The sequence below is a fragment of the Sinocyclocheilus anshuiensis genome, unplaced genomic scaffold, assembly GCF_001515605.1.
Source record: "Sinocyclocheilus anshuiensis isolate Anshui unplaced genomic scaffold, SAMN03320099.WGS_v1.1 scaffold200, whole genome shotgun sequence".
NCBI classification, from domain to species: domain Eukaryota; kingdom Metazoa; phylum Chordata; class Actinopteri; order Cypriniformes; family Cyprinidae; genus Sinocyclocheilus; species Sinocyclocheilus anshuiensis.
The window spans coordinates 1,407,333-1,433,158 of record NW_015558595.1 but is presented as its reverse complement, the minus strand read 5'-3'; the positions used below and the strand labels follow the sequence as shown (position 1 = coordinate 1,433,158).

The window sequence follows — 25,826 nt, the reverse complement described above, 5'->3', positions numbered from 1 at the left end:
GTATTTGCAGCGCGTTTCTGTATTTGGTTGTGTTGTGAGTATTTAGTATTTGCAGCGCGTTTCTTTATTTGTTTGTTTTGTGAGCATTTGCAGCGTGTTTTTGTATTTGATTGTGTTGCGAGTATTTGCAGCACATGTGCTGTCAAACTGATGAAGATGTTTTCTTAATTTGCTGGTGCTTTTTCTATTTGCATGTGTTTTCTGAAGTTGCAGCACATTGAGTTCTCTCGGTCACTGTAGTTCTGTCCTTGGACTACCTGCTGCTTCGTTTGGAATTCTTGGCATTCAAGCTGTTTCCATTTCCCATTGGTGTCAAATGTTTTTCACAACCAAAAATCCAGTAAACTGGCAGAATCTCGAGCCTAGGGAGGCATTGTATTTTGGTCTTGCCTCCGGTAACAGTCAGTCATTCTGTGGATAAGGATCAGCTGTGCTGAAGGTCCCCAGACTGAACCTCAGTCCCTAGACTAATGAACCCTACCTGTCCAGAGGATGTGATTGAGGAAAACTGTCAGCTCACAGCCCCTGCGACTTTAGATTGGCATTGAGAAATGTCTCTCTCTCTTTCTCTCCAATTCTGATAGCTTTCACTCTATTAGCATTTTATTTTAGTAGCAGTTCATATATTTTATTGCTGTGAATGATTACTGAATCACTTTAGTAGTCAGAACCTGTGTTTTATGGTTAGTATTTCACCGACCCCTGACTCCCTGACCAATTACCTGCTCTAATTGGCAAGATAAACATGATCCCTGTGCGCTTGTTCTCTGTGCGATGTGATGTTAGGGTGGAGAGAGCAGAAGGTTCCAGAGGGACTCATTAAAGTCGCTGCTTAATGTCGTTCCAAGTTCGATTCTGACTCTTTCCTGCAATGCACTTATAATCTACAGATAAAGTCAACACTTTGGTTCCTGCTGCAGATATCTGAATAATACTGTAAATTAATAAAAACGAGACTAAGCTATGTGATAATATTCTGTTTTTAACATTTTAATGTATTTAAAGGGGTCATATGATGCGATTTCATTTTTGGACGAAGCGGAGTCCAGCCCGGGGTCGTCACATGTGGCTGCCGCAAGCCCGCCGGCCGCCGCTCACTCAAGTCCGCAGTGTGTGACGGTGTGTGACGCATTTTATGTAGGACTGTTTTCTAAACCTGCAGAGTAGCCTACAATGGGTCTGTGCTCAAAGGCTATAAAGTGTGGCAGTTCCAACTTTGCAAGGACAGTCTGGAGCTTCTGACTCACAAGCCTGTAAGTAAATTTTTTATATTTAAAGAATTTGCCACTGATGATAGAGCTCACAGTGTAGAGTAGCACTTGTTGTTTGTCATTTCTCCGATCACAAATGCAGACATGGTTTTATGTTTACGCGGCGCAATACGCAACGCAACGCGTAAAAACACAGTATAAGTCATTATAATCAGTAATTATGTCCCCACTGGATGCAACAAATGCCTCGTATGTAATTGGTTTTATTGGTTTTGTCTCGCCGTGCTGGGAGACGGTGTTACAATATGTTAATGGGCGTAACATTTCCGTTACATGCTTGAGGTATTCAGCCAATCACAATGCACTGGATAGCTGGCCAATCAGCGTACACACATTGCATTACACCAAATACACAACATAATGTTCTTTTTAGCAATGTCATATGACCCCTTTAAACATTTTTATTATATTATATTATATTATATTATATGCCTACGTTTTTATGTTACATTATATTGTATAATACGATGTAATGTAATGTAATACATTTATATGTAATATTGTTGTAATGTATGTGTTCTTTTCTATATTTTCTATATATTATATAATTATTATTTAAAATCTCATTGATATTAGACAATTAATTTTAAAGTTTATGATTTCAAAAGTTATGTTTTCACCAAGCATGCATTTTTGTACTTATTTTACAATATTGGCAACTTTTAAGAAAATTATTTTAGCCATTTTTGATTGACCCTAAAGAGAGCACAGGCAACAGTGAGAGAGAATCAAGAAATAATGTGAGCCAGACTCGAACTAGCATTGCCTACATGAGCATCAAGGCAAAGGTTAAAGTGTTTGCATATTGGCAGTGTGTAGTAGTGTAATTGTGGCTGTCATATGCTTTGAGCGGCCATCTGTGTGTAGTACCTCAAAGAGTGTGACTGCTGAGATTTGGGCATTTAAACAAAGCTCACTCCCTCTCTCTCCTGCTGTGGCATGTTTGAATCCCTCAGGCTGGGGAAAATGAGATTATTTCAATCTGCTGTTGCCCTTTTAAAACTCTGACTGCTGAATAAGAAGCGATGAAGCCTGGCCAACAGCAACATGTCTCCCATATATAATGGCAATAATTGTGCCTCGTAGAAATCCGGCCTAAAGTGCAAAAGTGGGCTGCTGCTAGTAAATCTTACTGTAATCTCACAGTGTTGTTTTTAGTATTCCTGTAATAATATTCATTAAAAAAGACAAAAGACAGTGTTGACTTGCATGAAACGGGTCATTTTACTGCGGTGAAGCCGTTGCAGACTGAATGTAATGGGAATTTAGTGTCTGTCTGATAAAAAGTTATATATGCATCATTGTGATGATGTCTGGAAATCAGTTGCCATGAGATTAGACCAATGGTGGCTAAAAGACTTTAGCTATAAATACTCCCATCATGCAACATAGATGAGGCATGGCTAGCGGCAGCTCTGAGTCTGAGAAAGCAGGACATGAATAAGTAAAACCCTTCACTTTCAGACTCAGAGAAAGAGGCTGGCTGCTTATGACAGCTTGCTTGGCATTTTTGTACTTGAAGGGAAAGCTTTGGGGATTGCTTTGTGTTTATTCGTGAGAGCGAATGAAGATATGAGGGTTTGCGAGTGTTTGAAGGACTGATGTTAAAATGATCCGTGGTTTTGTTATTCTGTGGTAAACAGCAGGAGGATTTTGCAGTGATGTGATTTTACAGTCATTGACAAAGATTCCTATTAGACAAATGTGGTTTTGTGATGGATTCAGGATTTTTATACACAAGGCTGACAGGATGAATAATTATCCTAAACTGAAAATGATTCCTGCAACTTCATTCATCACAGTGAAATGGAGTCATGGAGTTCTTTCAGGTTATAGATGGTCACCGTACCGTCTCGTTTGGTGCAGGAAATAACTCACTAATTGAGATTCATTTGCACGCTTCATAAATAAATTAATAAATTCTTACCCTGCTCCCCAAAGCTGCTCTTTAGACTCATTATTGATTCTTCACCATTACATTAAAAGTTTTTTTTTTCTATTTTATATATATATATATATATAGAGAGAGAGAGAGAGAGAGAGCCTTCTTTTTCTACAAAACAATATTTGTTTTATAATTACATTTCATTAACCACATTTATATCAAACAATTATGTATGAAAAATGTCAGTACTTCCAATAGGTTATATTTTTAAGCAGTCATAAATATATAAATGTTTTACTTCTATTGTTTTGTCTCCAAAATGTCATTTATTTTGTTATCAGGATATCTATGATACAATCAAATCTTTTAAGTTCTTAAAGGATGCTTTCTCTTTTTCCCCCATAAAAAACATGATGGCATATTTTTTGCAATTTATATAGAAACAATACATAATCTAGATAAAGTGCATTGAAATTTCTGAACGAGATAAATGGTTGATTACTAAGTTGATAGGTGCTTTTGACACCATATTTCAAGGACTATGTTTTCTCTTTATTTGAAGTCTCCAGTAACATTTTGCAATATCTGACCATGTTTCCCATGACTCCCGATACTGAGACCCCCTGCCAGCCTCCTGGTTTGTGTTTCTTTCCCTTTGCATTCAAGACCATCCATCAAAGTCCTCCAAATCAACCAGAATCTGACTCTAGACAGTTTAAGGTCAACTTTTAAGGTTTCTTTCTTCAATAGTAACAGTTTCATGTTAATAACATTTTCTTTTCTACGTAATTCATTCTAATTTTCAGTATACAAACTTTGTTGGTATGTCAATGTAAATCTAAATCCCTCAGGATGTTAAGTAGCAACTAAATAGAGAAAGCTACTCAGACTTTTGTTGGTCAGCACGTTTAAGTTTTGAACGTCAGCTACGAGAATTTACAAAAGAGCAGAATAATTATAGCCAACAAAATTATGCTGCATTCTAAAATTTGTAATCCAGTGTTGATTACAAAAAAAAAGTACTGAAATTTGACAAAAAAAATAGTTAATTGTATTTGCAAATTGATTATTTCACCCATTATTTGTGTGTGCTGTGTATTATTTATTTATTTATTTATTGCTGCTTAGTGTATTGTGTCATTAGCTTAGCAAACATGCTAACAGCAAATACCATTGGAATAAGTTGTGTGTCAAGTTCACTTCAGAGGTTGCATTGCAAATCAGATGTATCAGATATTCTATCTCTGTCACAGCCATTTTTACCACATTTAGAGGCTTCTGGTGTGCTGGTCCTGATCAATACAGGACCATGATTGAGTCATTATTGCGCTATCTATGTCACAACTATCAGCACATTTTTCTAGAATCAATGATACAAAAATCAAGCCATTCTTTCTCTGCTTGCACTGTCTGGGTTTTGGGATTCATACTCAATTCTTCATGCAGATGGTGTGCATCTGTTTAGATAATGGATTTAATGGGGATACTCTGCAAGTGACAAACACTGCTCAAAGTCAGTAAGTAATAGAGCATTTGGATTGATCATTGCCCTGAGGATGTAAACAGAAATAATGTCCACATAAACAAACAAGAGGTTTCATTAGTGCCCAGACAGAAAAACCCGGCATACATTACTACATTATATAATAGGGTTTCAAACATTTGAATGCCGGAGACCTCTAAATTGAAAATTTGCTTGCAAAAATGACGTTGTCATTGCACTAAAGTCAAAAGCAATGATTAAAATGTTATCTTCAATATATTGTTAATTCACGATAATACAAATAATTTCTAAAGTTCAAAGCAACTTTTAAAACAAAAATATCCCTGAAATTTTCTGTGGACCCCCTAGCACCCCTTGACCTAATTTGTTTGTTAATAGAAATGTTGTGAAAATGTAAGTTTTTTATATTTTATATAAAGTATCTTCTCTTAGGTCATATATTTTTAAAACATACATATATGAATATATATTTTATTACATTTATATTACCTTTTAATATATTCTATTTTATTTCTTTTCTCTGTCTCACTGAATTTCATTTTTTTGTGTGTGTCATGACATATAAACAGTGTAGAATTCATTCTCAGACAAAATTTTGCTCATTTTACATATTCATTTTATAACTTGGACTATTACACTTAATCATCCCTGTCCCTTCCGACCTCACACAAAACATGGCACCAAATGCATGATGACTAAAGTAAATAACTGTGTGAAACACAAGTCTTAAATAGTGTGAAATAAATAGCTATGATTCCAGGACTTCATGATTAAGAGGGCGGTGCAGAGCCCATTTAAATGGCCCTGAACTGCCTTTTCTTCAGCAGAAACAAATGGGACAGAGCCAGATTGGGCACCAGCACTGTGGCGGTAAAAACTGAATAATAATCATTGTGACGTTTAGACACAATCACCGCAGTCGTACTGTTTATCAGCTTTCATGTCACACAATCACTAATCTAGAATGCAGTTCACTGGTTCTGTGATTGTGGGTTTGTCTGTTTGAAAACTAGAGCTTCTACATCCCTGAGTGGTGCCAGTGTATTGATTTCCAGAAGTAATGCGGTGTATCTGAAGCTCAGGTCTGCGGATTTAGTGTTTCGGTGGCGGCTGGTTGTCGGTTTCCTCTGCAATGCAGAAGTCAAGCACATTTTTTTCACTCAAGCCAGTGGAGTGACGTTTGACTGTCCCTGATTTAAAAAAAGACATTGTCATACTCTGCCTCCACAAGGTCATTTCATTTAAACTGATTTGATTAAGCTGTACAAATACAACTGCTGAAGAACATTTCACTTTTTTTTTACTTCGAATGACGCATCTTGTTAAGGCCAGTATGCATTTATTTAATCAGGACCATTAAGAATTTATAAATAGGAGATGGATATTTCCAGTTCCCAAAGTTTCAGTGGCTAAAGGTCATTGTGCATCGTTTCCCTTGTGTTACCCAGCCTGCAACTTCAAGTTTGACCCTTACTTTGACTTTGATTGGAGTCTCTGGCAACGCCCCAGTTGGTTGAGGATGTCTGAAGCATTTCTCAGAGTGCATGATGGGCCCAGGGGAGGGGTGAGGTGTGGGGGGTGGGGTGGAGCTGTAAGAAGTGGCGAGATGTTGCTCTCTTCCCTCCAGCCCGTGTTTCGCAACCAAGCAGGTGGGTTGCATTCTTCCTCTATCTTCTTCCCCTCCTTTTTTCCCTCTCCTTTGCTTTTCTTCTCTTGATTTCTCCTCCCCTGGAGCTACAGCATGACATGGGCAGCTTGCAGACAGCCAGACAGCATCAATCGCAGGGCGGTGAGTTAGTGTTCACCCTTTCGCCTCACTCAATAGTGGTCACTGGTTTTGAGACATACTTTGGTATGTTGGTGACTCTAACAGGCCTGTCACCATTTGGTTTAACGTACAGCTAAAGCTCTAGCTATTAACTTCAGGTTAGTACAAAGTACTTTGTTTTCATTTTTAATGTATGTTGACAAGATTTACTCTGTTAAATTGGATTATTCTTTATGTTGTACATTTGAAAAACCTTTCAGTGTGTCGTTATATCAGTGTCATCGGAAGACTGCTAAATGTTGTAAATTTTCCCTTTGTGGATCATTGGATAGCAGACATTGTTTCTGTAAATGAGTTTCTTTGAAATTAATTAACATGGCATCATGAAGAATTAAAAAGAATTAACATGGCGTCATGCCCTGAAGACTTCTTATGGTAATCTTTGAATTGTTGCATTTCTGGTTTAAGGGTAATGTTTGATTTATAGAAGTGGAAATGACTGGCTGATGGCTGCATACACTTAAAAGACAGCCTTTGTTCTTATATATATATATAGGTATAGAACTGTAATGCAACCATACAGATACAATGGTTAATTTCCTCTGAAATATGTTGCTTTGCCATAATTAAGCCACAGCATGCAACATATTTAACAGACCAATGGACACAGCTAGTGATCGAGAAATTGATTTGTTTTGATCCACGTAGGATGCAAATTTTGTTTTATTGAGTGTTGTTGTTGCATGGTTCTTTCATCACTGAATATTGCATGAGAATATTACTGCACGCTTGAATGGACATTTGCACCGCACACTCAACAAAAGTAAAGTGAATGCCAACACTCATACTGTGAGGCATTTAAATGAAAAAAAAAACAGCAATCTGTGGAAAATATTCACCCAACCAAATGCAGGTGCGTGAGTCAAAAACAGTCAGAAACACATTTTATGTAGCAACTTGGCTGATGTGAATTATGAATGGGTTATAACTAGAAAATACATCTCCTTCAATAAGACACAAGTGGAGGCAAACATTGCAGGCAGTTTGAGTGTGTTTTCTCAGGCTGGAATTGCTGTCATGAATGGACCGGTGTCTAAGGACATAGTCCAGAGACTGCATGTCACCCTGGCACCCTGTGTCAGTCCCGTCACAGATACAGCAGCACATGAAAGAATAAAATATTCAGCTCATATAGGCAAGCTTCTAGGGCAGCTCTCTAGGATCTTTATCTCGCTAGCAGCATTAGATCTGACTGTTGTTTATAAAACTATACTGAATCACAGTGAAATCATGTTGCACAGTCCCAGTAAAGCATACCAGATCGTGGTAGTCAGCTGCTTCTTCCACAGCTTAGTGCTCAGATTGTATTAACTTGATCTGTGTTGGCTTTTAACATATAAAGCATAGCATTTTAGCATTTTTTCATGGGCAATGTTATGCATAGCAGCCTACAATGCATAAGAGTGGATAGCAAATGAAAGTTCATGGCAAGGCTTGGAAAAACATATCTGCTAACTTGTCACAATTCATTTTAAATGAGAATGATTGGAACAGACAGCATGCATGTTCCAGTAGAACGGCAGTAGATAACTCAAAAGTGGACTGTTTGTCTCACTGTATGTGGAGGCGGAGCTTCCTGCCATCTCAGAAAATGTTGCCACCCTAACAGACTGCTTATCATATATTGCCTATTCCAGGATCCGCCGCTGTCTGTAGGGCATCACATTTCTCAAAAATAATATTCCACCCTAGATATTCACTGACAGTCACCCCGAGACTGTTCTGCTGAATTATCTGTGACAGATTTTAGTCTAAGAAGCCAAATGCTGAGGTAATTATTCACTTACTTCATTAAAACATTGATTGATTGATTGATTGATTGATTGATTGATTGATATTTAGATTAATTTCCATGTGTTCAGGAGAACAGACAATTATATTTACCTGAATTAGCATAAGAAGGCAGCAATTGCTACGTAATGGTAAAAAATGGTAATGCTTTTAAACAGTCAAATTGTTCAAATCCTAGTCATGTGCTTTATGGAAAGCCATGTAATGTTATCTTAAACTGCACTAAAGGGAACTCATTTTCAGCTCATTTTGCCATCATTGACAATGTGCTTCAATATATAACATTTGTCACAGTTCATTTCTCATGGTCAATTACCAGGAATATATATATTTGAAATGCTGCCCATGGCCCTAAGCATTAGTTTTAGTCAAAAATTAATATATTATGAAATAATATGAAACAGTAAAACCCAAAAAGACATTTTTAATATGAACACCCAAAATTAGACAATCTGTTTCCTACTTGCAGCTTCCTGTGAAGTCTAGTTTTAAAGTAGAGCTTTAGTCACCATTCTGGCTGCATAACAGTGACTGTGCTCTGTTCCTGCTGATGTCATTCTCTCAAAGCAGTGGGCTCACTCAGCAGGGACAAGGGTGTGTGGAAACAAGACTGTCAAGGTGACCTTAACCAGTGTGCCCTTGCCAAAACTTGTCCTGCTGGCAAAGGATGCCCACCTAAGCTTGAGTACCACATTTTTAGATGTTTACTGTTACATTGTGAAAAGGCAAATGCAGAAAAGGCAGAAACCCCTAGAAAGCTCTCAGGCAGGGTAAGGTTTCAGCAGAGTGCATATTAGGAAATTGTCAACTGGATTGGAGCTTTGGTGGTTATTGATTTGTGTGGGTGCTCAGTTGCAACACTTTGTACTTTAACTTGCAGTATTAAGCTTGATTTAACATTCATCTGAACTCCACCAACAAGTCAATAACTCTACCCAGGTGTTAAAGCTTTTGCTGCTAATGTGTGTCAAGCCACTAGATACTGAGGTCATTTCACTCTTGAAAAGTTCCAACTAATGCATAGTTTAAACACAAGTTTTAGGCACAACCATTGTTGATGTTATCAGTTTTTAATGCATCTTATGCTTGAAATCCCAATCGACTGGGAGGATCACAAGTAATATAGTTAATTTATCTAACTGTAGACTGTTTAATGTTTTGTAGCAGCTTGTTGCATTAGTATAGAATTTGTGCAGTCAGATGTAATCATATATCAGCTTTGTTACATTGGCTTCAAATGTCCATCTAATCAGATTTAAGAAACCGGTCTGTTGTATAATAGCCTTTAAAGTTTGGCATCTCTAATCTTTAATTTACATGATTGTATAACAGTATCAGATCTCAAGCTAAATGTGTCAAGTGCTCCTGGAGTTAAATAAGGGAGAAACAAGGATGTTGAAAAATCAATAATGATATTTTTAGAGTGATTGTGCACATGCTCACACCCACCGAGCCTCTTTCTAATGATGGAATCTTCAGAAACACCCACACGCTGGTGTTAAGAGCCCTGCGGGGTCACTCACAATTATTATCCAGTCGCTTTCAGCCTTTCAAACTTTTCTTTGCTTCTCGCTCTTGTCCTGCATATATTATAAAAGTTGAGAGAATCTTTACTAGCTCATCAAGCATTTCAAGAAGACGACGAAACATCCTGGACAGGCACGTCTGCTGGGTAGATGTAAATATATTGAATTTTCAATGCCAACATTGTTCTGTAAGCATTACTCAGAATCCTAGAATCGATATGAATAATTGAACTGTAGATACTGACATCAGGAAAGAGGTTTGAATATTTCTTTTTATGTCAGAAGATGTCAGTAAATTCCAGGATGTTTCTCTTTGTCTTGTCTAAATGGATTTCATGTCGGTATAGCTATCAATTTTGTCTGTAGAGCCGGGCAGCAAACCGCCACTAGTCATCAAAGAATTGAACACAATATCTCTATGATCAGATTCATTCAATTTGAGGACATATGTGTGCACACACATGATCAAACAGAGTTCTCTTAGCAACACGAGAGAAAGACAGTAGGCGATAAACAACAGCATATGATTTATCTGGTGTAATAGACAGAAAATGAGTTTGCAATTGACTGGGCCATGTTACGCAAGTCTGCTCAATTCCACTTTGGCAGTAGTAATAACTTCATATGCATTCACACCCAGCTTTCCTCTAGGATTTTCAACTGGGTCAACAAAGTCGAGAGTGTCAAAGCTACTGTTTAATATCCTTCATTAATTAGACACGGTCTGGTAAATGAAGAGGAATGAGAACGTAAAGCCTGGGGAAAAGAAAAAAATATTGTCAACAGTTAATGAGAATTGAAGTGGCGAAGCCGCAGAGTGGACTAATTAAGCAAATGAATATGAATAAGATGGTGACAGTGAGTCAACAATAGCGGGCTTTGAAATATGAATGAACGTGCATTGGAATCATATTTTCAGTCCTGGTCCTTGTGATGAATGTTTGGAAAGTTCTAATGAAAGACAACCCTTGTGGGTTTCCAGAAGATAAAACCTTAAAAAACCAAACAAGGCATGAATGGGACAATGCTCATAAATCAGACAAATAATGTCCTAACAGAAAAGGTGCATTAGTAATACACTATTTTTTAACCAGGCATGATAATAATGAGTAATTTTTCTTTGCACAGTAAAAGCAATAATGCTGAATGATTTGACAATCATGGTCATGATTGTATGTTGGTCTATCAGCTTACATTAAGTATGAGTTAAGTGATACTTTTGGGATGTGAATAAGAAGAATAATTTTGGCTGTTTTTGTTTCTGCTTATAAGGTTTTATTTTTTAACACTTTTCTCTTTTTGTCTTTACAGCTGGGATGACAGTAGTTCAGTCAGCAGTGGTTTGAGTGATACTTTAGATAACATTGGCACTGACGATCTGAATCCACCCACATATTCTGGCATCTCATCTCGCAAAAGCAAAGCAGCACAGGTGTGCATACACTCTAGTCTTATGTATGTTTTCTCCTCATTTTTATAATTAGCTTTGTATCAGCAATCTGTCAGTAGGCCACAGCAGATTGAACAGACTGAGAGTTTTGGACATTTTGCTTTGGCTAGTAAGAAAAGTTTGGCCATATGTCAGATGGATTGCCAAAGTGAGATTTCTGTGTGTGTGTGTGTGTGTGAGCTTTATTCTGTGTGTCTGTGTGATTCACAGTCAAATAAAGATACACACAGACATACCGAGCAGGATGCTAGCAGCTGGGTTGGTGCTGAGGATCTGAGGAAGGTTGATGAAGAGATGGAACCAGGGATGGACAAGTGGAAGACTTCATCCCCTTCCTCCTCATGTCAGAGTGAGGATGTTGGCCAGAAGACAGGTTTGTCCATGTCTCAAACAGGCTCCTGGAGGAGGGGCATGAGTGCCCAGGTTGGCATCACACCACCACGGACCAAAGGCACATCCACCTCTCTCAAAACACCAGGTATCAAACTCTAATACAGTTGTGTGTTGTAAAAAATAAAAAGATACTGATGCAGTAGTTCCTCAGAGTGACACATTGGCCCTTTAGAAAACCTATAAGTACCCTTTCAAAATGTCAGTTGTCTAAAGAAATTTTAGAATGGAATCCGCACGTTTCTGCAAGGAAGCAAAATTAGTAAAAAAGTAGTCAAATTATTTGTAAAAAATGTGAAAAAACTGGCCATGATTAAGCAGGAGGTACCAGTGCCATAACAAACATCTTTGTGCTGACAGGTAAAACGGATGATGCCAAGGCATCTGAGAAAGGCAAGGCCCCATCTAAGAGCCCAAGTATCCAGCGCTCACCATCAGATGCGGGCAAGAGTAGCGGAGATGAAGGGAAGAAGCCACCCTCAGGAATTGGTCGACCGCCTACCACAAGCTCTTTTGGCTTTAAGAAGATTCCGGGTCCCGCCGGAGCCCTCATCACTGCCAGCGGAGCCACTCTGGCCAGTGGTTCCGCTACTCTAGGCAAGGTACCCAAATCTGCAGGCATCGGGAAGGCCACAGGAATCGGTAATGGGCAGAAAACAAGTATTGATGGTGCTCAACACCAGGACGACGCTGTTTTGTTAGGTTGTGGAGGCTCAAAGGTTCCACTCCAATATCGCTCCCTACCTAGACCGGCAAAGTCATCAAGTGGGGGAAGCAGCGTGGTGGGCCGGAGCGGCCATCGTTCTAGCTCTAGCAGCATTGATTCGAATGTCAGCGGAAAGTCTGCGGGAGGGAGTGAAGGAGTGGTAGGAACCCCAACCAGCACAAAGAGAAGAGACCCTGGGAAAGTAGGATCAGGACGCTCAAGTCCAGTCACCATCAACCAGATGGATAAGGACAAAGTGGCAGGGTCGGATCAGGAGGGAACAGGGTTGTCCACCTCCCCCAAATCCAGTCCCACTTCCACCCAAACTGGACTCAGACAGCCAGGCTCCAAATACCCAGACATTGCATCCCCCACATTCCGCAGGTAACTGACTTTCTTTCTAAATAAAATGACTGGGGTAATAGGAGGACAAGAAAAGTTAGACAAAGATGACACGAGGCAGACATAAGCAGAGATAAGACTAAAATATGACAGCAAAGTAGGCAGTTAACTTGAGACAAATGGACACAGGCAGACAGTAAGAAAGAACAATTGCTTTTTGTGGTTTGGCTCACTCCTGTGATGTATCGTGCGTGACCTCTTGGCCAGAGCTGAGGAAGCGTTCCAGCATGTTTCCTTAGTGTGTGAGCTGGAAGTGAGCTGCCTTAGGCTGCGCTGCACTGCTGAATTGGTTCTCCAATGAGTTTAGGCTTACCTTGGAGATCCAGGAAATTTTGTGATGAATTACAGAGCTCATTATTTTAGTCATATCTATAGTCTTCTGTCTCACTTTTGCATCTCTTCCAGCCACCATTAGACAACCTGAAATCTTGTCAGCAGCCCACAAAAGCTCTGATGAATAGACCAGGATGTAATCTAAATCAGTGGTTCTTAACTGGTTTTGCTTCTGGACCAGATTTCACTGTGGACCCAGTGCAGTATCAAAAGTGTCGATAATAAAGATAGGACTAAGATAGGCCCAACAATATGCAAATTTATTAACCGTGACATAAGCTAAATAGGAAAAAATGTGAATTTGGGTTTCTAAATGTGTCTTGAATATTGATGGTTTCATGACAGGCGGTGATTTACTGCACAAAAACAAAATTGTGGTCAGAACAAACCATGTCTATCCTCTGCACTATGATAAATTTGTATATTTAATGTAGTCTAGCTCATTTTCTTTTATTTCTGTAGTTTTGTTCATTGTTTTTGAGGATGAGGTCTTGTTATGCAACTTGTCCATGTTAACTAGCTAATTTGCTTAGCTTCTACTAAGAAGCTGATTTTGTGCCAAAACACTGTGAAGTTTGATTGAGCACAGCCTTCATATCAATAACAACATATGTGGAAAGCCTTTAAAAAGTTAAACCTGTTTAATTTACACAATTATGCATTTAGTTTTATTATATATTTTATGCATTTAGCATTGTATCTCCCTGTAGTCTGTGACTCTGCTATATGTGACTCTCATATTAGACCTGCAACTCATCTAAATCACAGAATCTGAGAATCTAAATCACATTGCAGCTTTAGCAGTCTGTCTCAGCACCTCTCTCCCACATCAGAGGACAGTTGCACACAAGAAGGTGGAGGGTCAGATTGCCACCTGGTGGTTGTAGTGTATAAGTGCATATATTGAAACACTCCTCAGGGAATGTGATTTGCCATTCAGATCAGACTCAATTCAGGGCTGATTAAAGTAGACGTGTTTCAAGCGCACTGATCTCTGTATTATTAGGTGTGTCCATTTAAACACATGTCTGGGCTGCTCTGCTCTGTGAAGCTGAAGTGTATAGCTAGATTTGCTTGCCTCACCTCAGGCTGTTAACTGTTATTGCTGGCGCCTTACAGAGATAACCATGGGCAGATCCACCACTGAAAGCAGATTTGATTATGTGCAAGGAGTAAAAGCTGGCCAATGAAATTATGCAGGCAACTGAGTTATGAAACTTTGTTTTTAAGTTAAATTGCATGGTTACATTTACATTTACAACAATGTACATGAGCAAGATTTGATGAGCAATTGTTTGACTTATCACTGTGCCCAGGTTGTTTGGCAGTAAGGCCAGCAGTAAACCCAGTTCCCCTGGCACCCCTGACTCTGGTAAATGCCCATCAGCTCTGGGCAGCCCCCATGGCACACTGCCGCGGCAGGCCAGCCTGGATTCACCCTCCTCAGGAACAGGTAGTCTTTGCAGCATGGGTGGGCAGAGCGGAGGCAGCAGCCCGCTATATGGCAAAACACCCGATCTGTGTACTGACTCCATGGCTTCTAGTCCGGCGTCAGGCCTCTCTCTGCCCTCTAATACCCGGCCTTGGCCACCAAACCTCAGCAGTTCATCTGCGGGCAGTAAAGACACACTGAGCTGCCACAGTATGACCAGTTTACACACAAGCTCAGAGTCCATAGACCTGCTGCTCCCACACCACCATGGGCCAAAAGTCACCCGCACGGGCAGTGTCAAGTCCACCCTCTCTGAGGGGTAAGTGGAGTAGATCCAACAAATGGTATTCGTTGAATGACATAATATATTGCTTTATAAAAGGCATATTACATGTTAATGAAATAATGGAGCATTAGTTTGATGTTAAAATCTATTATTCATGATATGATCTTAGTCATTTAAACTGTCAAAGTGCCTGTTTGTCGTAGATAACACTCCTGTTTTTCTTCTGTTTTAATAGCATGCCTCTTGACAGAAACACTCTCCCCAAAAAGGGATTAAGGTACTAATATAACCCCTATCCATCAAATTGTCTTCATAAGTATGTTTTTATGTTCTCACCTCCGTCATTAGTATTGGCTTTTAAACTTGTGTCACTTACCCAATACATGTGTTTATCTGTGTATAAGTGGTGTTTGCTAACCCTGAATACTAGACTTTGGCACCTCAACCTGTACCAACTACCTCAAATCATGAGGCTTTTTGAAGGGACTTGTGTAATTACTTTTTAAAGTAAATAAACCTACATTGTTTTCACCTGGTGGATGGTAAAATAGGTGAAAAGAAATTCATTCTTTTATTCAGAAAGGACACATTAAATGAATAAAGTGCCAGTCAAGACATGTACAGTGTAACAAAATATTTCTATTTCAAATTGAAATCAAATGCTGTTGATCATATTAATCAAAGAATTCTGAAAAGAAAAAGTTTCCACAAAAATACTATATTACTGTTTCCAAAAAATATTAAGCAGCACAACTGAAGACTTATTTAAAACTGTTAATAGCTGCTGAAAACTGACCATTTAAATTGAAATAATATTTAAGTGTAGTTACTGTTTTATACTGTATTCATGCTGAAAGAGACTTCATTTAAAAATATATAACAGAAGGCAGGACCTGAGTCATATCTATAGACTAGAATATCAAGAGACTTGGGGATGGCCTCTTTTGACCTGAGCCATTAATTCACTACCAAACAACCACTTAGAACACCTTAGTAACTGCATAGCAACATTCTGACAATGAACCACAAAGCTGGCAGTGTTGGCAAAATGTTTTGCATGCTGTATCCACAGTGACTTGTCAAACTGTGTGACTCACCAGTCTTCCATTTATTAATGCTTTTAGCAAGAGACAACCACAGAAACCACAGCAGGAAAACATCACAATGTTTTTAAGAAGCAATTAAGTATTCATAAAGATAAACACAGCATTTAAATAAAATCAGACTATTGTGTTAAAACCACTATAAAAGAGTCATCAATCTGCAGTCATGATGAAAGATAAACTGCCTAAATGCTACATGCGTGTGACCTTCTTTTTGCAGGTAAATCACAATGTGAGCAAATCAGTTATAGTCTGTTAGGTCACAATATGGTATCTTAATATTAAAGGCTCAGCTCAGGTCAGCAGTGATGTGTGTACTGAAGATAGTCCAGCCAGGAAGATCCACGTGATCTTCATTAGTTTTATGGAAACTGTCTTTCAAGCATGCTGATAAGACTGCCCACTGCCTTAAGCTATTACTGCAGAACAATGGATGTGAGACTGTGTGGGCAGTTATTATCATCAAGCTTTATTGCATAAATCATTTTTACACCCTATCACAGCCAGAGATTTAGTGCTTTCAGTTTTATTGACTCAATATTTGGAACAGAATGTATTTTCCGAAAAACACTTTGAAAAAGCATTTTGGGAAAATATTACCTCATGGAATGGCTAAAATAGTCTGTTTGCAACCAATAAGGTACCCTCCGTCCTCCAGACAGACGTCACATGAGGAAGGAAAGGAATGGTTGCGTTCTCACTCCACTGGAGGACTGCAGGACACAGGAAGTCCACTTTCACCACCGGGCACAACCAGTATCAACACTGGCAAATACCACTACTCAAACCTGCGTATGTTAACATCTATCATATCTGATTTATGCTTTTTAATGGTAGAACCCAAAGAAATCTTGATTTCTCATTATTCCATGGACAAATATAAAATAAATGATATTTTTGTGACGTCCTGACATTTGTGTTGCAGTGAGCCCCACCAGTATGTCGCAGTATAATCTTCCCAGCACCAGTATGAGCCGCTCCAACAGTATTCCAGCACAAGACTCGTTCGAGCTGTACGGGGAGGGACACAATTTGGGTGGCAGTGCCACCTCGCTGGAGGAACGGCCACGTGGGATGAGTCGGTCCGGCTCCTTCCGGGACAGCACAGATGAAGGTTAGCATTGCAGTTACTTCCTTTAGAAGAATTTATTTATCTGTACATGTACATCTATAACTTTTCTGTTTGTGCACCTGTGTGTTAGAAAACAGTAGTTTGTAGGCTTCCTGTAGCATTAAAGAAAGAAATATTTTTGCTCTCTTGTGTTGTTCTGTTCTGTCTGCAGTTCATGGTTCTTCTCTATCTTTGGTCTCGAGCACATCATCTTTGTATTCTGCGGTGAGTGACCTTACAGTGTTCTTACAAAAGGTTGTAATAAACAGACTGACTAAACTGTCAAATTTCAATTTTGCAAAAGAGATAGGAAGTCTTGGCTGTAGCTTTCTTTGAGATTTTATATATCTGTGAAAAAGCATGTTTCCTCATGTTTCTTCATTTAAAAGTTGTACACATAAATAAATCAACAGTACTTTTAAAAATATGATACAATAAAGGCACACCAGGGTAAAAGATCCATTTAATACTATTTTCCCCTAAACCACTAGATGGCAAAAGTCAATTTTGCATTAAATTAATCTAATATTTAATTTTTTTGTTAAAACAAATGATGATCATTCAAAATTATTTTGAGACAAAAGCCTTCTGTTTCAATGAAGGTAATTAAATAAACAGTTTTTCAAACCCAAAGAACATGTAAAATAATGGTATTTGGGGTAAAAAAAAAAATGCCTCTACTTTTGGGGCTAAGGGCAAGATAATTTATGAGATAATAGCTGGCTGATATTTTCATTTGTTGACATGACATGATTAGATTCAAAAAGGTCAGTACTATTTATTAAGCCATTTATCCACTTAACAGATAATCACCATATTTATAATGTATTTTTTAAATGACCATATTTTATGGCAATGCATTTATTGAGAAAAAAAAATGCTACAAACCTATTTTTGCAATGATACACTATACAAGTAGTGAAAAACCTGTTGTACCCTATAATGATAAAGACAGTTTGAGTGTATTGTTTCAGTGCAATTATGTATTTTAACTCATTTGTGCTTACATTTCATTCATTTATTTATTTATATATAAATTTCCATTTGCTAGGCTTCCTTTCAAAATATAATAGATAAACTTTACATTCCTTGCTTGAATCTTGCTTTCTATATTGAACGTCATATTAGTTCATAGTAAATTCATCAATATTAACTGCTAGTATCTGAATAACAGTAGCCTCATACATGCTGTTTCCATTTGCCTGAGCTTGAAAAACTAATACATTTAAGGAGTCATTTATTTGAGAAGGTATGAAAGTTGAACACTTACTGTTACGTCCACTATTCATCAAGGCTGTGAATAAAGACTTATGAAGAGATTTAGAGAGATGGCTCATGGTGGCTCAGTATTGTGACTTTGCCACTGTTTGAACACACATTTTCTTACTTTCAGGTGCTGGCATTTTTAGACAAGGTAATAATTTGTCATGCAGAAAATCTGCTTGTATTCACCTTCACATTTTGAATTACATGCAAACCCTAACAGTCTAACTTTTGGCTTCAAATCAGCTACTACTAACGGATAACCAAAAGTCTGATCATTGGTTATTTTGTATGGCTTTGTGACTTACCTTTAATTGTTTGGAAAGAGCTGGTGTGGATTTTGGCTTCTTGATTCTTTCTTCTTATTGGATCTATTAAGAAAGTGATTTTAAGGTTATGTGCAAAAAAAAGCTATTGGGATGTTGGTAATATTGTATTTGGGTCATTTTTCATGTCCTTTGTTGTTTTCTTCCACAGACGGAGGAGAAGGCCCACTCGGAGGTAATAATATCTTGTTTCCTAATTATATTTGTGATTTTGGTAGAATCAAATATGTAAAAGCAATAAAAGGTCAAACAGTGATGCACTTTCACAAAGTCCAACATCAGCTGGTTGACTGAATCGGACAAACAAACCAATATATTTAACAACAAGTGTTTTCAAAATTGAAAATGTAACCCTATGTTGCATTATTTTATGAGACACTCATACAGTCACACATATGGCACACATACAGTCATGGACAAACTTCTTTAACACTCACATCCATAATTTCCCGGGTTCACTTTGATTTGGACTCTTGTTCATTTGATCACTGATTTTCCTTTGATTTCACTTCCTTTTGTGTGTGTGTGCCATTACTGTTCTCTCTCCTGCTAACATTTGTCCAAGACTGCAGACTTTTGTATATGCTGTGTAATGTAATGCTTCACATGCAATGAACAGTAACTTTTCCCTATAAGTGCTAAAAACCAATGTATTCTTGTTTCATGGTTAAACCTGCATTTTGTACGAACATGCAACATAGAGTTAATTGTACTTTTCTTTTCTCAATCAAGGGCCAAACAGTCCAAAATACAACGGTAATTTCCCATTTTACATACACTCTCTTCTAGTATAATACAAGAGAAAGCATTGGAAAATATTTCAAAGTCTTACATGCCAGAGTGCTTACCAGAGGCCACTGATTGATATCAAGGTTCTTTTGTTACTGTTAAGCAAAGAAAATTAAAGCAGTTTATTCTCCATTGCTTGAGTGCACAGCTCATAGAGCGTTGTAATGAGAAACCATTTCTTTTCCTACAGCAAATCAGAAAACTGCGAAGAGAGCTGGACTCTTCTCAGGAGAAAGTGGCGACCCTGACCTCTCAGCTGGCGGCCAATGTAAGTTTGATGCAAAAAAAAACGAAAAAAGAAAAGCAATCGAAAGTCATCCAAATACCTTTCATCTAGTTTTTTATTTTTATTTAGAACACATAATGCATGCCTGTGCTGTGGTAAATTTCGGCGTAATTCCAAGATCCTAGAAGATTTAATAATATTTACTTTGAAATAATAGATTTTAATATATCCAAAAATATATAAAAAAATATTGAAATAAATCACTTTCAGGTCCAAACCTTAAAAATTGCCTCAAAATTAGAAGTGTACTATAATAATAATAATAATAATAATGCATATTATGAAATAAGAGGTTAAAAAAAAATATATATATAATATAATATAATATAATATAATATAATATAATATAATATAATATAATATAATATAATACTAAAGGTTATAGCAGAAAAAAATCTTTTTTTTTAATGCACTGCGGTGACTTTTAAAGATAAACTGTTCATAGTCTGTATGTTTGGGAATTTGAATTCTCAAACGTTGAATTTTTGACTGTAGTATTCTGAGAAGAAGTCTTACTTTTATTTCCCTACATTGTCAAAGTAGGACACTGTGTTTCACAGCGTCTTATTACATTTCTGTGTGAATGCATCTCAGGAAGAGAGCAAAGTTTGGACTGGGCTGTGCTCGATTCACTTTCCTGTCTCTGGAGTGATGAAGGCAGGTGTGATGCAGGGCTTTGCTCTCTGACAGTTTAGTGAGAAGTGTGACAGAGCATGAGACAGCTGCTGTCTCTCCACTCGACCTCCTCTGTGATTTGTGTTTGACAGGATTCGTGTATGGGAGAACGGCTCCGAACTACATCTATTCAAGTTGTACAATAGTTGAGTGGATTGAAATGTCTGCTCTCCAGCCAGATGTTTTTGAACTACTCAGTGTCAGAACAACTTTTGAAAGTTGGTGTTCAGTGTTCAGGGATTCAAAAGAGCATCTTTGTTTCTTTCTGTTGAATCCTGATGTTCCACAGCAAGATGGTGTATAAAATAAAATGATGAATGAACAACACAGAAACACATCATATGAAGATTATTTTGCACTTTCTGAAAAAAAAAATGTTGTAACATTTGGACCCAAAAATGATTTGGACACTAACAACACAGTTAAAAATGCCTGATTGCCATTCCATTATATATCAAACCAATATCAAACAATTTATTTTAAAATTAGCATAAGCACACTTTTTGAACTGTTTGAACTTGAGGGAATCCTCCACTAAAAGTCACCTACAAATTCAAAAGGTCCATAATTTGCTTTTAAGTGTATGTTAAGTGTCCAAGTTAGGGTATGAACTTTCAAAGTTTCTCTATTTCTTCCATCCACAACTTTGTGCCCACCCCTTGGATAATCCCTCAGTCTCATGCGCATTTGTGTCAGAGAGTCTGTGCAGTTCTATAGTGTTTTAGGGTGTGAGAGAGCTTAAGGATGGCTGTGGCTAACAGTGGTAGTGCTTTAGCCATTATCCAGGCAAAGAGAGCCAAGATCAGTTTGTTCAGACGTCGTTACGTCTGCAAAACATCTGGATTTCATCACAACCACACCAGGTAGGATGATAACATGAGATGTGGTTTTATGTTGCTGCATCAAATTCTTAATATGTGGCTTTCGTTTTTGTGAATATCATAGTTGAAAACAACTTTAATGTCAAAATGTCCACCTTGAGATTGTAGACAGGTGAGAGTTTGTTTAGTGGGATTCGTGCGTCAGGCACCTTTGTGTATGGATTTTGGAAATGCCGTTTGTTTCAGATGTGCTTGACTGGGCTGAGAGCCTCAGTGTGGACAGATAGTTGAGGGAATATAAATGGATGGACAAACAGGTCAGGGCAGGGCACGTCGTAAAAGTGTGTTTATAGAGGCGCTCTCCCATTAGAGTCACTCAAGCATTTGGCATTGTGCCTCTCAGTGTTCGCTTGCCTTCACTTCCTGGCAGGCATTTTAAATAGTATATACCAAGAACCCTTTGAATAAAGCTTTGCCTACTGCTAAAAATATAATAAAACACGGTGATATTTAATTTGAAATATTAGACGTTTATTTTACAACTGTTTAGAACTTTTATTTAAGTTGTGTTGTACTTTGTACCTTTGATTATTGTGTCATTTTTATAGTATAGTAGTAGATATAACAATAAATAATCAAGAGAAGGACAAAATATGTTCAAACATGCATTTACCGTGTTTGTTTTATTTTATTTTATTGCTAGTTTTACGCCTAGCAATAAAAGTATGCATTGTTAACTAAATCAGTTTTGTTTTGTTTTGTTTGTTTTTGTTGTTTGTTTTGTTTTGTTTTGTTGTTTTGTTTTGCTTTGTTTTGTTTTGTTTTGATTTTAAGAACACTGTGAGTCAAAGGTCAGATGATAGCCAGATAGTCAGATTATGTTTTTGATGTATTAAATCTAAGATTGTTACATTTCGTTGTGTGAATATTCGTATGTTCTCCTTTGCATTCACTGACATCAGAAGTCTTTTCAGTGTTGCTGAGGTCAGCGTTAGAGACGTCTTCTCCACCAAAGCCCTGGGGCCTTATGTTCAGACAAGCCTTAGACATCGTGGATCCTTTGAACTCCATCTCAGTAGCTTAAATCTGAAACATGCTTCAAAGCCCTTGGCAGCTGTTGAGTAGTTCACAGCACTATTCAGCTTGCCAGTGCAGTATAGATCTGAATTACCCAGGAGGAACTCTCTGGAGGCTCAGACTAGTTGGATACAAAGATATATAATACTTTTTTGTGCTCAGATGCCCAGAGTGTGCTTTAAGTTTTTATACACGGAAGGATAAACTTAATAGACCTGTGAATCTATAATGTGGGTCTCACCGTGTACTTGTTTTACACCCACTGCATTCACAGTACTGGCGTCATCACAGTTTGTATAGCTGAAAGGAAAGCAGGCAATGTGAGTTGATTTCTATGTTTGGAATGGAATACAAGCATACTGCTCAGTATAAACTGTAAACTGCATACTATTTAAAAAAAAATATTATGTTGGAAATAGAATGCATTATCTGGTGATCAATATTTTAAACTGCAGCAGGAAATGTATGTCATTTAAATCAGCAAATACTGATGCTTTTAACTTTTTTAAATTCTTTTTTGTATAGAAATGTCTTAATTATTGTCAGTTCTGTCAAATAACCAGTCATGAAGGAGATCAAGTTTTTAAATGTAAAATTTGACTTCTAGTTTAAACATAACGCTGGAAATGAAATATAAAGTCAGGAGTATATAGAAGGTCAGCCAGATACCCTAGGCAAACATACAATTTCAAACTCTTAAAGGTTTAGGATCAGTGAGATATATTACAATTGATGCTTTAAAGTGTTAATCAAAGCAAGGATGTATTACATTTAAATTTATAATATTACAAAAGATTTAAATAAATGCTGTTGTTTTGAACTTTATATTCATTAAAGAATCTGGAAAAAAAATGAATCACAGTTTCCACAAAAATATTAAGCCGCACAACTGTTTTCAACATTGATAATAATCAGAAATGTTTAAGCACCAAATCAGCATATTAGAATGATTTCTGAAAGGACCATGTGACACTGAATGCTAAAGTAATGACTGCTGAAAATTCAGATTTGCCATCGCAGGAATAAATTACATTTTAAAATGTATTGCAAAAGAAAATAGTTATTTTAAACTGTAATGATTTTTCACAGTATTTTCTGTTTAAAATAAATGCAGCATTTCTGAGCATGAGAGAATTCTTTCAAAATCTTTAAAAAAAATCTGACCAAACTCCAAACTTTTGAATGGTAGTTGTACAGACTATCAACACAACAATTATTTCTCCATATAACTACCTCTAGATATTCAGTGACTCAACTTTGATAACCTTGAACCTAGTTGCAAGTTTCACTTTGCAACAGTTTGACCCAGAATCCTGTCTGGATTACCCTGTGGATTTGGTGAAGTCTTATGCTGTCTGGATTACTCTGTGGATTTGGTGAAGGATCTTCAGAAAGAAACTCTGTGTGTTTTGACAGGCACACCTGGTGGCGGCGTTTGAGAAAAGTCTGACAAACATGACCTGTCGACTGCAGAGTCTAACCATGACAGCGGAGCAAAAGGTAGGAATGGTCCTACACACACAAATAACTAAAACATTTAAATGTTTATTAGTGTTCAGCACATACAGTATTCTACCAATCAGATGATTTTAAGTTTTTTTTGGACAAGTCCGAGCAGTTCTTCCAACCACCCATCAACAAAACCATCTAGTCATCATGTAAATGTAACCTTCAGGTTAAAATGTGAAACTGCTCCCATAATTGGCACAAAGCACCCTCGTCGACTTAATGAGTTCCTGCCGCTGTTAATCCCTCTTGAATAAACCATCAGAGATTACAGAGGGACGTCTTTGTCAAGGCGGCCCAACTTTCAATTAAAGCAGAAACCCTATCGCAAGCTCTAAAATCCTGAGCTCTGCATATACAGAGACCGTGTGGCGGTGAAATAGGATGGTTGGGGGCCTACAACACATGCTCAGTTCCTCAGATCAGCGGCGCGCTTATCTCCACATGTGCTTTTTTTGGCAGAAAACATCTGATAGAGGAATAAGACAGCTGGTATGGTACGAGGGGGAGTGTACGTTTGTATACAAAAGAGTTTGTGTAGGGTCAAAAACTGCAAGTGCCATGTGGCTCACTTCATCTCTAGTGATTCTGAAGTAAAGCTGATGTGATATTTTAATTAGCAATGTTTGCTAGCATCAGAAATATTATTGTGCATACTTAGCGTTTGGGATTTGAACTAACCACTTACCGTAAGTGTTCAAGTTTGGTGCACAACTCGTCTTGCACCATTTGAGTAACATACATTAGTCATAATCATGTGGCTTGATGGGGTGAGGCGTGCTTTTTCCTTTCTAAGCAATTAAGGGAAGTGGTTTGTGATTATTTTCATAGTAACTGCGTTTGTGTGATTGTGTTGTAGGAGTCCGAGCTTGCAGAGTTAAGAGAGACCATCGAGGCACTGAAAACTCAGAACACAGATGCTCAGACGGCCATTCAAGTTGCCCTCAACGGCCCTGATCACGTTCATAAAGGTGCTGCTTGTGTACATCAAAATTTGTCTTTCTGTTTTACAATTATTAAATTAATATTTTGGATTCACTACAATTTAAGGTGCGGTCACATTTACTGCTGTTCAGTGAATTTTCACAGACAAAGTCCAGTCATTTCATGTGGATCTTCCCACGCAGATTTTGCAGGGGGTTCAAGTTGGTCACACAAATTTTTTGTATCTACCAACAGAAAGCTGCTCGGCTTGAAAGTGACTTGTGATAGTGTTAGCTATGCTTCATACATCACTACACTATTGAATAGATAATGGACCTTTATTACCCACGAAATTTCTTCAATCTGACCACACCAGTCAGCAACACTTGTGGTATAATATCAATGACCGCTAAAATTAATTTTATTTTTTAACGTGATGTAAAATTAACATTTTCTGTGTAAAGGTATAAGCCATTTTTCTTTGTTTCCATGACAAAGTAACACATAAAGCCCTGTAAAATAACTGTAAAATAGACAATTTAAACTTCACAGCTTATATAATACAATAATACAAGTTTTAGCAGAAGAACAAATCTACAGTAAGTGCTTTTGTAAAATTGTAAGCTTCAGTTCCCCTTCAGGAACTCGAGCTGCGTCGAAGTCGCTTTGGGAACGCCCTTGCGTGACCGCGTTCTGAAGCACGTGTCAAATCAGTCCAATGGAGTAGCGAGACGTCACGAGCGGGGTGACGTAAGCACCAGAAAGTATAAAAGCGCATCCGGCAGAGCGCAAACCAGCTTCTGCTCTTCAGTAGCGCTCTGTGTATGTGTCTGTCTATTTACTGTTGTCTGTCCGCACAAGCATATATAAAAAACAATCATGAAAAAGTCTATGGCGAGCGAACGGCATTACAAACGCTGTGTTCCTCCCTGCCCACGATATCTGGCGGCGGGGGATACACACGATTTGTGTGTCATTTGTTTGGGAGCGGAGCATGCACAGTCAGCTGTTGAGGAGCTGATTGTCATCACTGCGAGTTACTCTCGCTGCGTATGCTCCGCTCTTGCCTGGCTGTGTTTGATGAGAGCGGCCAGGCTCCCGATCCCGCTGGCAGCGGTCCCGCTGTTGCCGAGGCACAGCG

At 38.0% G+C, this 25,826-nt stretch overlaps 1 protein-coding gene across 7 annotated transcripts in view; it reads left to right on the top strand.

The window, feature by feature from the left end:
* Positions 1 to 25,826, top strand: part of LOC107680031 (neuron navigator 3) — a 152,201-nt gene that overhangs the window by 109,460 nt on the left and 16,915 nt on the right. For 6 of the 7 annotated variants that reach the window (XM_016475788.1, XM_016475787.1, XM_016475783.1 and 3 more), the window contains 14 exons: positions 11,117 to 11,237; positions 11,466 to 11,733; positions 12,006 to 12,735; positions 14,403 to 14,837; positions 15,040 to 15,081; positions 16,548 to 16,699; positions 16,833 to 17,021; positions 17,191 to 17,243; positions 18,412 to 18,432; positions 18,759 to 18,782; positions 19,340 to 19,363; positions 19,587 to 19,664; positions 23,672 to 23,755; positions 24,621 to 24,732. In XM_016475788.1, the coding sequence (XP_016331274.1) occupies positions 11,117 to 11,237; positions 11,466 to 11,733; positions 12,006 to 12,735; positions 14,403 to 14,837; positions 15,040 to 15,081; positions 16,548 to 16,699; positions 16,833 to 17,021; positions 17,191 to 17,243; positions 18,412 to 18,432; positions 18,759 to 18,782; positions 19,340 to 19,363; positions 19,587 to 19,664; positions 23,672 to 23,755; positions 24,621 to 24,732 (2,333 nt within the window). The remainder of the gene's footprint in view (positions 1 to 11,116; positions 11,238 to 11,465; positions 11,734 to 12,005; positions 12,736 to 14,402; positions 14,838 to 15,039; positions 15,082 to 16,547; positions 16,700 to 16,832; positions 17,022 to 17,190; positions 17,244 to 18,411; positions 18,433 to 18,758; positions 18,783 to 19,339; positions 19,364 to 19,586; positions 19,665 to 23,671; positions 23,756 to 24,620; positions 24,733 to 25,826) is intronic. The other variant, XM_016475785.1, reaches the window with a different exon arrangement.